Source organism: Lagopus muta, chromosome 3 (genome assembly GCF_023343835.1).
Source record: "Lagopus muta isolate bLagMut1 chromosome 3, bLagMut1 primary, whole genome shotgun sequence".
In the NCBI taxonomy this organism is placed as follows: domain Eukaryota; kingdom Metazoa; phylum Chordata; class Aves; order Galliformes; family Phasianidae; genus Lagopus; species Lagopus muta.
In genome coordinates, this window is record NC_064435.1 from 21,401,052 (window position 1) to 21,413,349 (window position 12,298).

At 36.3% G+C, this 12,298-nt stretch overlaps 1 protein-coding gene across 6 annotated transcripts in view; it reads right to left on the reverse strand.

Annotated features, from left to right (window-relative positions):
• Window positions 1-12,298, reverse strand: part of VPS13B (vacuolar protein sorting 13 homolog B) — a 418,623-nt gene that overhangs the window by 139,832 nt on the left and 266,493 nt on the right. For all 6 annotated transcript variants that reach the window (XM_048940337.1, XM_048940340.1, XM_048940338.1 and 3 more), the window contains 2 exons: window positions 8,761-8,964; window positions 17-143 (listed from right to left, as the gene is read on the reverse strand). In XM_048940337.1, the coding sequence (XP_048796294.1) occupies window positions 17-143; window positions 8,761-8,964 (331 nt within the window). The remainder of the gene's footprint in view (window positions 1-16; window positions 144-8,760; window positions 8,965-12,298) is intronic.

Here is a 12,298-nt window from a genome sequence, read left to right on the forward strand (position 1 = left end):
CAAATTTTATACTAACCTCTGGGTGTAAATTCTCTGGAGCATCAATTTTTGTAAAAATAATTGCAGGAGCAGCAGTTATTCGAACTGTGAAATCTGTTAAAATTGGAGTTAAAATGGCTCTCCTTTCCTGATGCCGTCTTATGCTAAAAAGAGGGGGGAAATAAGATAAGATTAAATCATGTTATGAATTTTGAGAGGCAAAAACTTCCTGTATTTATCTTTACATCCAGCATGTAGTGCAAAACTGCTTCACCACTGGTCTGGTTTTTTTGATAGCTACCTCGGTGAGCATTAAATATCGTCATTATAAATCATTCGAAACACAAATCTGAATGCAGGCTTCCATTTCCTGAAAGAAGTATGTTTAAACACTAATACTCTTCAATCTATCTCCAGTTAGACAACTGATGCATTTGACGCTGATTTTTCTATTGCTTACCTGAATTTTAAAAAATTATTTGAACAAAAACATAAGCTTTATTAGCAGCATTTTTCAAACATTCCTGTTTCATTTTATGAAAAAACATCCTCAATCATATTTGAATTCATAAATTCTTTAACCAAAAAACTAAGCCTAGAAGCACAAGCCCATCATGTACAGACCACTAATAGCTTACGACAACACATGCCAAATGGCCAGAATCTTCTGGGTCAGGTCAAAATCTATTGCCATAACGTGCCAAGTGAGAGCCTCTGATCAAGAAAAAAAAAAAAAGATGTAATGAGATCAAGATGGTGCTCAGACCTTAAAAGAAGACACAGTTCAAACTGGCAGAATCCCTTCCATCAACATAGATTTTTAGTAATTTTTTCTAACTATCATAACTTATAGATAACTGCCAGATACCCCAAGGAGAACTCTAGAAATTATCAAGAAGCTACTGTTCAGTCTCAGCTATATGTTCTGGAAACGATTCTGTCGAAATGCATGCAATCTCAAATGCTGATTGTTTGTAGGCTTAGAGTTAAGCAAAAACAAAATAAAATAGCTATGACAGTGTGACTGAAAGTCAGGCTTAGATATATTTCCAGCAACATGACCATAGATGACAGTTTACTGCCTTTATTTTGATACTTCAAATTTCACTGACAGTTTACTTAAGTATCCTTATAAAATGCAGTAGGCTTTGAAATTTACTCAGGATAACAGTATATAGAAGTGAACTGGCAGATGCTACAGAGTGTGTAACAAACTTTTGCTTCAATGACTTTCCCTGTCAAGTTCCCCGCCTACTCCTTACGGCAATATGCTTAGAAGTCACCTGATTGTAACTGGGAAAATTACCATCCACCAGTAAAATCTTTAATGTTTTGGGTCACCTGTTACTCTGCCAGTCTGCAGAGATAGTTTCTGAAGCCAAACTGGTCTTAATTAGATCCTCAAATTAGAAAGCAGACCAGTTGTTGGTTAGTAAACATATTTAACTGAGAGACCGGTCTTAGATTTTGCCAGGGCAACAAATGCTTTTCTCCCTGCCATCACCTTCCTTCTAAATTTAAACCAGATGGCTTTCTTCCCAGTTCCTATTTCCCCTTCATAGAAAGATGAGAAAGAAATGCCTTTGTTTCTGAGAAAAATGAAAGAGCTAAGGAGTAGATCTATTCTATGAAAAACTTCCACGTGATGGCACAAAAAACTGCTACTACGTATGATTCATAAGTATGAAACACAGCTATAACAACATGTTATGTTTTTTACGCCCAAAGCTACAACTGGCTCTTTCCAGTCATTGTTCAAATTACTTTTCAAGCTTACAGATACACCCATTTCTTAATTTTCAAACATTACCCAAGCAATGCACTGCATCTTAAAGAACTCTTTTGGTAATACAGACTGACTGCTGATTTTTATATCATTATTTTAAATAACTCTTATGTGGTATTTCTGTCCTGCTCTACTTACTTGTTTCTACATTTCTAAATGGTGAATTTGAAGCTCAGGCAAGCATTAGCAAAATAATTGTAAGTACAAACAGAAGGCAAACTGAGCACACTAAATAACGAGGGGAAAGGATATGAGAAAGTGCACAAAAGGAACAAAGAAACAAATTCCACTTTGAATTATTAAGTCTTCCACACTGCACCTAAGTGCACCGTTAACTTAACACAGGTGTACGCCACATGAGCTTATGAAAAAACTTGATTGTGAAGAGTGTAATGATGGCTCTGTGTCTGCAGCACATTCATTCCGTGGTTCATTTGTGCATCTGTTATATATTTGTCTTGGAGAGGAGGGGGAAAAAAAAGGGAAAAGCTAGTACTTTTAGAGATGTTAAAGCAGTTGATCTTCTACACTTAGAAGTCCTGCACATTTCAAAGTCCATATGTTAACACAGAACAACAAGGCAGCAAAAAGATTTGGAGGTGCCTTATGTTTAGTTCTAAATTTAGGCTATATCAGAATAATTACATGGACACTGAATACCAACCACAGGTCCACACTGTGAAAACACAGGACAAAAATGTCCTCAAAGGCTTACAGTTCAGATTGGGAAGGAAAAAGGAACAGCTAACAGCACTGTACATAAAAGTACCAGCACAGTGGCAAACTAATCGCTATTTTATGATTTTTTCTATTATACTGTAATACAGCTGGTTTACTTGTTTTTTAAGCATGTGAAAGAAAACACTGCAGTACTTTTGTGAGTGTTTACAGGAAATTAAACCTGTAAGATAACCCAGGAATGAGCAAGGAAGTGCTCAAAAATTCAATGTGGTGGCCCTGGTAACTGGTGTGATGAGGTTTAATGAGCAGTGAGTGTAGATGAGTTAAAGCAAATGAAGGAAGATGTGAAAGGGGAAATTCGTAGACACAGAAATCTGGAAGTATCTTGAAAGCAAAGATATATCTAATGATTAATATGACAGAAAACATTGTGAAGATGAGAAAAAGAAATGTGAAGAACAGAATTTCATAATCAAAGCAAGAACATTAGACTACGTCAGATCCAGTCATCAGCATCTGATTACATCCACTCAGGAGCACTTTGAATTTATACAAGGAGGAAGGACTGCCAAAGAGATGACATGGCAGTAATCAAAGAGGTACAATGGTGCCATGGAAATGCACAGTAAGTAATATAACTTGGTCTTTTCATGTGGAAAAGAAATAATCCTAACAAGCAGCAAACACAAGCCAGTAAGAAATAAACATGGCCTAGATATGAAACTTGGAAATGCATGCCTTATCCTTAAATGTCTTTTATTTTTAATGATACTTCACTTAAACTAGAGTTTGAGTGCTTATATACTTAAAAAGCACATCACCTAGGAACTAACCAACAGAATCATTTAAGTTGGGAGGGATCTCTAAAAGTCATCTAGTCCAACTCCCCTGCAATGAACAGAGACATCTACAACAGATACACAAATTATATCAAAGACCTTTTTTATGCCATGTAACTGTCTACAGAAAGATGAATTCTCACACAGAGTTCCATAACTTGAAAACCAAAATTAACGTAGTAATGTGTAATATCCCACACAATCAGATAGCCTTCCTTAGCAGCATGAGGCATGCAAACTGAAAACGTCATAATTAGCATGCTAACTTAGAATTTTAGAAGAGTTTTCTCTTGTAGACTTCTATTACAGATGCATAAATCAGTTAATTCCTGATCCACAAATGCATTGGGATATCTAACAACTAATGAAATCTCTGAAAATGAGCAGCATCCTGCCTCCAAACTCCATCTCACAATAGGTACAACAATTCACATCCTTACATCTCTGTGATGTGTTGCAAAGACTCATCACAAGGCAGAGAAGTAGCATTACAACACTTTGAGGAATACCCACTGACCAAAATTAGACAGTGCACAAACAAGCATCCTCCAGCCGTTCAGAATAACTATTGTTAAATAATTATATCTCAGTAAAACTAATTTTCATCTCATTAAGTATGATGCGCAACATTTCTATGCTGTGGATTAATAAAGGAAATAATGTACTCTGTTACTGGCTTACACTTTGTACAGAACGAATACAAACATTACTTCAGATACAGTAAAAACAGCAACTGAGATACAAGCCTGAATGCAAACGTATTTTATTCCCAAAGAAATATTTTATTCACAGGGAAATATCCCTATTTCTCCACACATAGATCTACTGACGATCGCTTTCTTGGTCTTCTTTATTAGAATTTGGAAAGCTGCACTTCAACTTTCCAAAAAAGCATGAAAATGAGAACTATTCAAGGAAAAATCTGCAGGAAACATTTTGAGGATCCTTGCAAAGCAAGAGTGGTATTTTGTTCAGTTTCATACAACAGATCATTGGCTTCCTGACATACTCAATGAGAGCTGCAGAGAGCTGTTCCAGATGGTCAAATGCCAAGGACAGAACTGTAATGCAGTATATTGCCACACTCAATTCATTACCACACAGAGAAGTAATGCTTTTAAGCTCAATTAATTCTCCTTTTTTTTTTTTTTTTTCTAACAGAGTTTATTCAGGCTGCAGGAAGCAGAAGTTGCTGCTGGGAGCTGTGGAAGGATTGCACAGGGATGGGGGCGAGGCCTCAGGAGAGGATGTATTTCTTTATTTCCTTTAGGGCTGTTGTTTTTTCCATTGAGAGGAGGGAGAGGGAGGAGGAGATCTGCAAGCTGAAAAAGCAGTTTTCAATCAAGAAAACTTCTTTTGGTTAAGTATTCCCAGTTCCCCACATGCTGTTTGGTAAAGGGAATAAACGTGGACAGGTTTCATTTGTACATAACCTTATTAGAACTGTCTGACTGTTTCTAGTGTTCTTTTTATATATTGCACCATTAGGGAGCTTTTTATAACATCTACAGTGAAGGATAAACATGTCATAATGGGAAGAGTTACGGTTGCTGATCCTTCATACTGCATGGTATTTGGACAGGTTTTTCTGAGCAAAGACACCCCCCAACTCCTCTCCCCAGAGCTCCAGGTTCCCCCTTTACTTCTGCAGTGTCCTTCAGAGGCACCAGAGGCAGCACCTTAGCACTCCAGAATAGCTCTTCTTGAACACTCTACACTCATCTCCATGAACCATTTAACACCTAGTCTCAAAGCAACATTACTTTCTTTCCAGATTACATTATATAAGTTAAAAATTAATCATCATAATAATTCAAAAGCATGAGATATTACTAGAAATGTTCAACTCCAGAAGAAGTGGTGGGAAAATCTGAAGGATTTACTTTCTGTGTAAACATTGCTAAAGCATTTAAATGATAAATTATGTCAAAACCTTTCAAATATTTGTTTGTATTATGCGCATACATTTTATATTTTGAATAATTCAGTTTTCTTTTAACTTTTTAAAAATAAGATCAGATTTCAACCCAGAAAACTGAATTACAAAATAATATAATTTAGTTTTTTATATATATTTATTTTTTTAAACAAATATACAGTGGTACCTCTAGAAATGGGAATGCAAATAAAAGGCTATTGCCTATGCTGGAGCTTTCAGTGAAGTAATCAATTCCACGTCAAGTGCTTGGATACAGATTGGATTCTATACTGCACCACATATCATCTAAGCACTAACAAATTAGCTAAGTAAGAGAGAAACAGATCTCAAAAAATAATTTTAAACCCAGTTAAGCTAATGAATCATAATATTGGATCTAAATGATAAGTAAAAACAAGGAGTAGTACATTTAATGATATTATGAAACTAACACTAAAATAACTCAGTAAAAATCATTATGTTCCAGGTTAAACATGTTAATGAAAATAAAGAATTAAAATAAAGCAGTACTGCAAGTAGGTCAAAGAATAAAACTCCCATAATAATTACAGTAAATCTTGAGATAAATGTCACCCTGAAAACACTAAGCACCATGTAAAACACCACGCAGCCACCCTCTTGGTTCATGCTGGAAACATCTCAAAGGATGGCAAAGTTCAATATGGGTTCTTCCAGTTCTCAGCACAACATTTCCACAGATCATAAAATAGACCCAGATGCAGCAAAGCTGACTGCCAACTAAAAAGCAAAAATGTGAACATTCTGAAAAAGGACTGTAGTAAATGTGTAAAAAATTTAAGCCAAAAGGACAAGACAACACTCATACCAGCTTTTTCTTTAAATAAATTCAAGAATTAAAATACAGTACTGTATGCCAGAAAGAAAAAGCTAATGTATTTAATTACAACTGATTTACATTAAAAGAAGTAGAAAATTCATTTAAAAGCAATTTCAAAAACTTACTTACTTGTCAAATATATTGTAATAAAATTTTATTTAAGACGTCTGCTGAGAAAAAGAATATCCAAGCAGCTATACAAAAAAGGTGAACTCTGACTGTTTGTAACAGCTGCTTCCCATATTCTTATCTCTATAACTTTTTAGCAATCCCACTAAATTTCCTATCAAAATCCTATAACCATAAAGCTCAGACCAAAGACTTCTGGCAATGTGATTCCAGTCACCAATGGAAAGGGAAAGAACAGTCAGTACCAAGCTGGTTTACTAATGTTAGCTCAACTCAGATTGGACAGAAGGCTCTGGAAATTAATGCCATCTTTTGAAAGTGCCAGTAGCCCTACTTCGTCTAGTGAGAAGGAAACTTGATGGGCAACTTGCCAAACATCTAGGGATCATGCATACATTTTGAAAAATTTAAATGCAAAGTTGTCTATGCAATTGCTTTAGTAATAAATATAGAAATAAATCATTGGATGTCAGGAAAGAACCAGGTGATCATATAAACGAAGAGCCAATAATAGCACCGTGTTTAAATTGTTATCTGTATTCAGTCACTTCCTTGTGGTTTATATCGTTGCTTTCGTTAGATTTACTTGTACTGCCCCTGTATTTTAGTGATAAACTAGAATTTATTATTGGTCACATCCTCTTCCTGTGCATACTCCTCCAGAGGGGCCTTATGTGCTCTTTCAGTCTTTCATCAAGTCATCACTTAGAAACCTTAGGCTGCATGCCATCCTCATGGAGCTTCTTCTGCTACAGCTTGCCTCACTTTCAGGAAAACCTCTCAGATTCCTGTCATCTCCCCTTTTCTTGAAAATTAAACCAGCAATAACTCAATTTTTTTCCTTCCTAATGATTCCCCCCACTTTTCTACATTACTTTCAGGAACATACCCCCTAATTCACTGTATCTTGGGAGCCACAAAGTTGTGCATACATTTCATAAAGGGTGGGTTGTTTTTCAGGACAAAGGACTTCTAAATCAAGGGAAAAAAAGTGTATGCCAACAGACTTCTTCTGGCAGAACTCAAAATGACCTCTGAAAACTTGCTTTTTGCTATCAAACCTTATTCCTGTCTGTCTGAAAAGACAACTCTCTGACTGCTACATAACCTACAAACATTCAGTTTTAAATACATATGAACTTATAGAGTATAAAAAGCATATTAAAGCTAGAATCAAAAATTCAGAAAAGTTAGAAAAAATAAACTACCTTTTAACAATTTCAAATTTAAAAACTTAAAATACCAAGTAGGCTTTATATTTTATATATTTTTATATATTCACCAGTACAGGCTGGGGGATGAGCTGCTGGAGGGGAGCTCTGCGGAGAGGGACCTGGGTGTCCTGGTGGACAACAGGTCGGCCATGAGCCAGCAGTGTGCCCTTGTGACCAAGAGGGCCAATGGCTTACTGGGGTGCATTAAAAAGAGTGTGTACAACAGAGAGGGGGAGGATCACCTCCCTCCACACTCTGCCCTGGGAAGGCCTCATCTGGAGCACTGCGTCCAGTTCTGGGCTCCCCAGTACAAAAAAGACAGGGATCTCTTGGAAAGAGTCCAGCGGAGGGCCACGAAGATGGTGAAGGGCCTGGAGCATCTCCCCTATGAGGAAAGGCTGAGTGAACTGGGTCTGTTCAGCCTTGAGAAAAGGAGACTGAGAGGGGACCTGATCCAGGTCTATAAATATCTAAGGTGTGGGGGGCAGAATGGCGAGGCCGGACTCTTTTCAGTGGTGAGTGGAGACAGGACAAGGGGAAACGGCCGGAAACTGCAGCATAGGAAGTTCCGCACAAACATGCGCAAGAACTTCTTTACAGTGAGGGTGACGGAGCACTGGAACAGGCTGCCCAGGGAGGTGGTGGAGTCTCCTTCTCTGGAGATGTTCAAGACCTGCCTGGATGCCTACCTGTGCGACCTGCTGTAGGGAACCTGCTTTGGCAGGGGGTTGGACTCGATGATCTCTGGAGGTCCCTTCCAACCCCTACAATTCTGTGATTCTGTGATATTTCAGTCTTAGTTTAACTAGAGGGCAGCACTTCACTTGTGTATCGCACAAAATACAACAACAAAGATTCACTTGAAGTATCTCCTAAAAATTTGTCTGGTTTTAGTTACAGAAGTGCAAAAAAAAAAAAAGCCAGTTCAGAACCAATAGGAAATGTTCTACTTCATCCTCCTCTAACTTAAAAATGTCTAAGCTGGTTTTACTCAAGTTTTGTAAAAATACAAACAAAAGAAGTTAAAAAACAAAAACAAAACCTCCTGTTGCTTGTAGACCAAGATGCTGAATGCCAAGTCTCAGCCCTGGAGTTATTTTTATGGACATAACAGTAAGCCACTAAGAAATGAGCTTATAATAGAAAAAAAAAAAAGACACAATAACTAGACAGCAATTACAGCATAACAATAATGGCAATATTCACTTTAAATGCATAATCCAAAACTCCATGCAAATGTGCTTGCAGAGCAAAAGACAATATAGAATTAGCTGATTCAGACTGTAAATGGTATCTGCAACATTTGTGCTGTGTAACTGTAGTAGAGAGTAAGTTTTAAAAAAAAAAGTTCTCACCTACTGGCCATGTTCCATTCAAGTGCTGGATTTTGAGAATTCCTTTCACTCTCTGGCAAAATCCCTCCTTTTCCATTTTCTTTCTCTGGTTTCAGCTGATTCCAGTGAGCAGTACCGATGTTTATAGACTGAAGGTCTATCTGATATTGTCTGTCTTCAACCTCGGATCCAGGGTCTCGAAGTATTCCAAGAGTCAGTGCCCTCCTGCAATGCCAACACAAAAAAGTGGCACTTCAGAACAAGCTGCAACATATAGAGCAGTGAGGTTTTAAGGTCAAAATTGGATTAAAAAATGTTATGAACAAATTTTGCTTAAAAAGAAAATTAAGAAAAGACACAAAAATATGAAAAGTTAGGTGTCAGTTTTGGCACTCCCAGTTACATCTAAGCATTAGTTTAAGTCTTTAAAAGTATTCAGCTGCATTTACACAATGGATTTGAATGAGAGATATACAAATAAATACATTTCAAAGTTTAGCTAGGTCCACCAAAGTCAATATGTGAGATCAATCCATTAACTTCAGTGGACTTTCAATCAGGTCCATACAAACAGCCTTATGGGAAAGCAAGTACTTCTACTGAATAGATAAAGGATGTCTTATTCAAGTCTTCAAAAAGAATAGCTGCATAACAGTATAAAACAATTTTACTGAAAGATCAAACTTATCTGAAAGAATAAAAATTAAAAACATTTCAAGACAATGGAAAATACCCTCTTAACATAGAATTTCAGCAAAGTGTTGTGTCACAAAAATTCTTCTCAGAAGGAAAAAAAAAGCATTTTTGAGTGAACTACATTACCTGTAGATTATGCAAAACTCTACTCCATTAGATTTAACAGAATATTTTTATTTCCAGCCGAGCCTGGGGAACAGTCACACCAGTTTTCAGCAGAACACTCAAGACAGCTTTTGTTCTAACCAGTACTAGAAGAGAGATCTGGAATGGCCTACTATTTCAATTTGCCTTCTCCTAACACAAGTAAGCCTTCAGTAAATGATCATGCTTCTTCTTCATTGGCAACAAGAGAATTTTATCTACAATACTCACTTTATAACGTAATAAAAAAGCAAAACTGGACTTTTTTTTTTTTTTTTTTAAACAAGCTAGGACACAATGATACCTAATTATTTTTGTTTTGAATTCATGATCCAGTCACAGTGTAGTCTATTTTTAATGAGTTGAAGTTTCAGCTTTTAGCTTGCAAATGCCATCCAATGTACTATTCCATTCTCAGTCATTGTCTTATACCAGAATTGTCATTTTGTAAATAAATGCTGTCTCCACAGAGAACTTAATAGTTTTGCTATTCATATAACCATTGAGATTAACAATCTAAAAATAAATAAGGATTAAAGCAGCACATCACAAACTGTGATGCATACACTGATGCAAGCTATAGGTATTAGTATGCAATCCAGAGATGTGTGATCAAATTCAAAATTAAGTCCCATTGCTGTCCAAACCCAAACACAGTTGAAACTGCTGATAGAATATGGTAGCGATTAAGATAATTTATTATTTAATATGGTGGATATTAATAGAGGCATCCAAATTGCAGGAAAGCCAACAGTTCTGCCAAGTTGCTCTTTTCGAGGATGTGTGATCATACTGTTCTGTAACCCTAATCCTGTCTAAAATGCTCAGCTGAAATACACTGAAAACATTTTATGTCAGTAGTGGCAGTTCAAAATTAAATGTGTTTTCTCAAAACTTAGGAATGTGTTTGTCAGCTTTTCACACAGAGAGATCTAACCACAACAACAACTGCATATTTTATTATTCTTTCAAGGAATTATTCCATTAATTTGTATGTAGTTTTGTTTTGTAGATTATTGTATGGTACAGCATCTTTTTGCGTGCTTTCTTAATGCAAACAAATACGGGAACATATGTTTTGTGAAACATTACTGAAAGTAAAGCACCAAGTTGCATATTTTATTAAAAATGCATAAGTATACAAAATACAGAACATGATAATTTCATCTGCATAATGAATCATTCTCTCCTGTACTTAACAGTAAAGAGTATTTTCCATTCACTCTTTTATGAGGAGTTTGAGAACTTGCATTAAGCCGCACAGAGAACTGCATTCCTTAGCCTTGTTCAGCACAACCATGACCTGGTGTACTGAATTCCTAGAATGAAATTTGGCTGCATGCATCAATTTGAAACTCCACATTGTGACAACAGCTTTCTTCCCCTCATAAATTACTTATTTAAATATAAAAAACAATGAAATCACTCTTTGGCAAACAAACTTAGCTACAGCAAAATACATAGCGCTACCATTCAGACACAGGATACTGGTGCATTGCAAGGCTAGTATAAGGTATGTTTATTGGTTCTTTTCTTTTACTTCATCCAAATAGTGCTGTAAGATCTCAAGGACTGGATAACGCTGTCTGTAATGCTTTGGTATATCACAGCCTAACACCTTCATGCTCATATAAAAACTGCATTCTGCTCCTCTATTAACAACGTCTATATAATACAACCCTTTTCTTCTGCTCCTTTTGATGCACCTTTGAAATTTTCTACAGGTCACCCATTTAAAGATATACGTATGATACAAATATGGAATCAACAAGGAGTAGTTATCAATGCACTGACATTTTGATTAAAATCATTATTGCTCTCAGAAAGTACATGCTGCCAAATTCATACAAGATTCAAAATACTGCTTTCCCCCCCCCCCTAAATACACACAGAGACATCCACATGACCACACACTTGTGGCTTTCTTTACCAACTGTCTTTGTAAGTACACCCCCAGTTTAATTAAAGGTATTCCTTTTTAGAAGGATGAAAGTTAAAATAAAGCACAGTTGGCCTAATCACAGACACTGTGAATGAGCGCTGCAGTCTTTCTCATTCTGTAGCTTTCAAAATCCCTACAGCAAATAAATCAGAGAAAAGAGTAAACAGATTAATGACTTCTCTTCCTCTAGAATAAAAGCAATATTACCAGCTGAAATGTGCTGGAGGAGTTATGATTTTAATTGCTTCTCTCTTCTGAATACAATCTTACTATCCCATCTAAACCTTTCAGCAGGTGGTATAGAGCACAACAGTTGATCAATAATAGTAAGATCATAAGCAAAGAAGAACATAAGCATGCAACAGGAAAAGAAAAGAAATGCTTTTCTTTTTAAATTGATTAAGGCTGGGTTTGGCTTTTTGCATGTTTATAAAAGAAACAGCCCATGTTGAACCAGTTACTACACACTGCTGAACAGGCAAAATTCTGGGACTCACTGTAAAAAAGTTAAATCTCTTCACTTATAACTCATCTGAGATCTACAGAATAAGTAAATAAGCCAGGAAAATGGCATTTAAAGTCTGAGTATTATGTCACAATTAAGAAATATTCACAGAGTTCACACATAACAGGTAATTTCTGTCAGCATTCAATAGATCTCTGTGTGCTTATTTCCCTTTCCAGGTGAAGAGATGACAAACAAATCTACACAACCAAATGAAAGGTTCTGCCCTGATGGTAAAATATGTTTCCTACTCTAATAGCAAAGGAAACAGA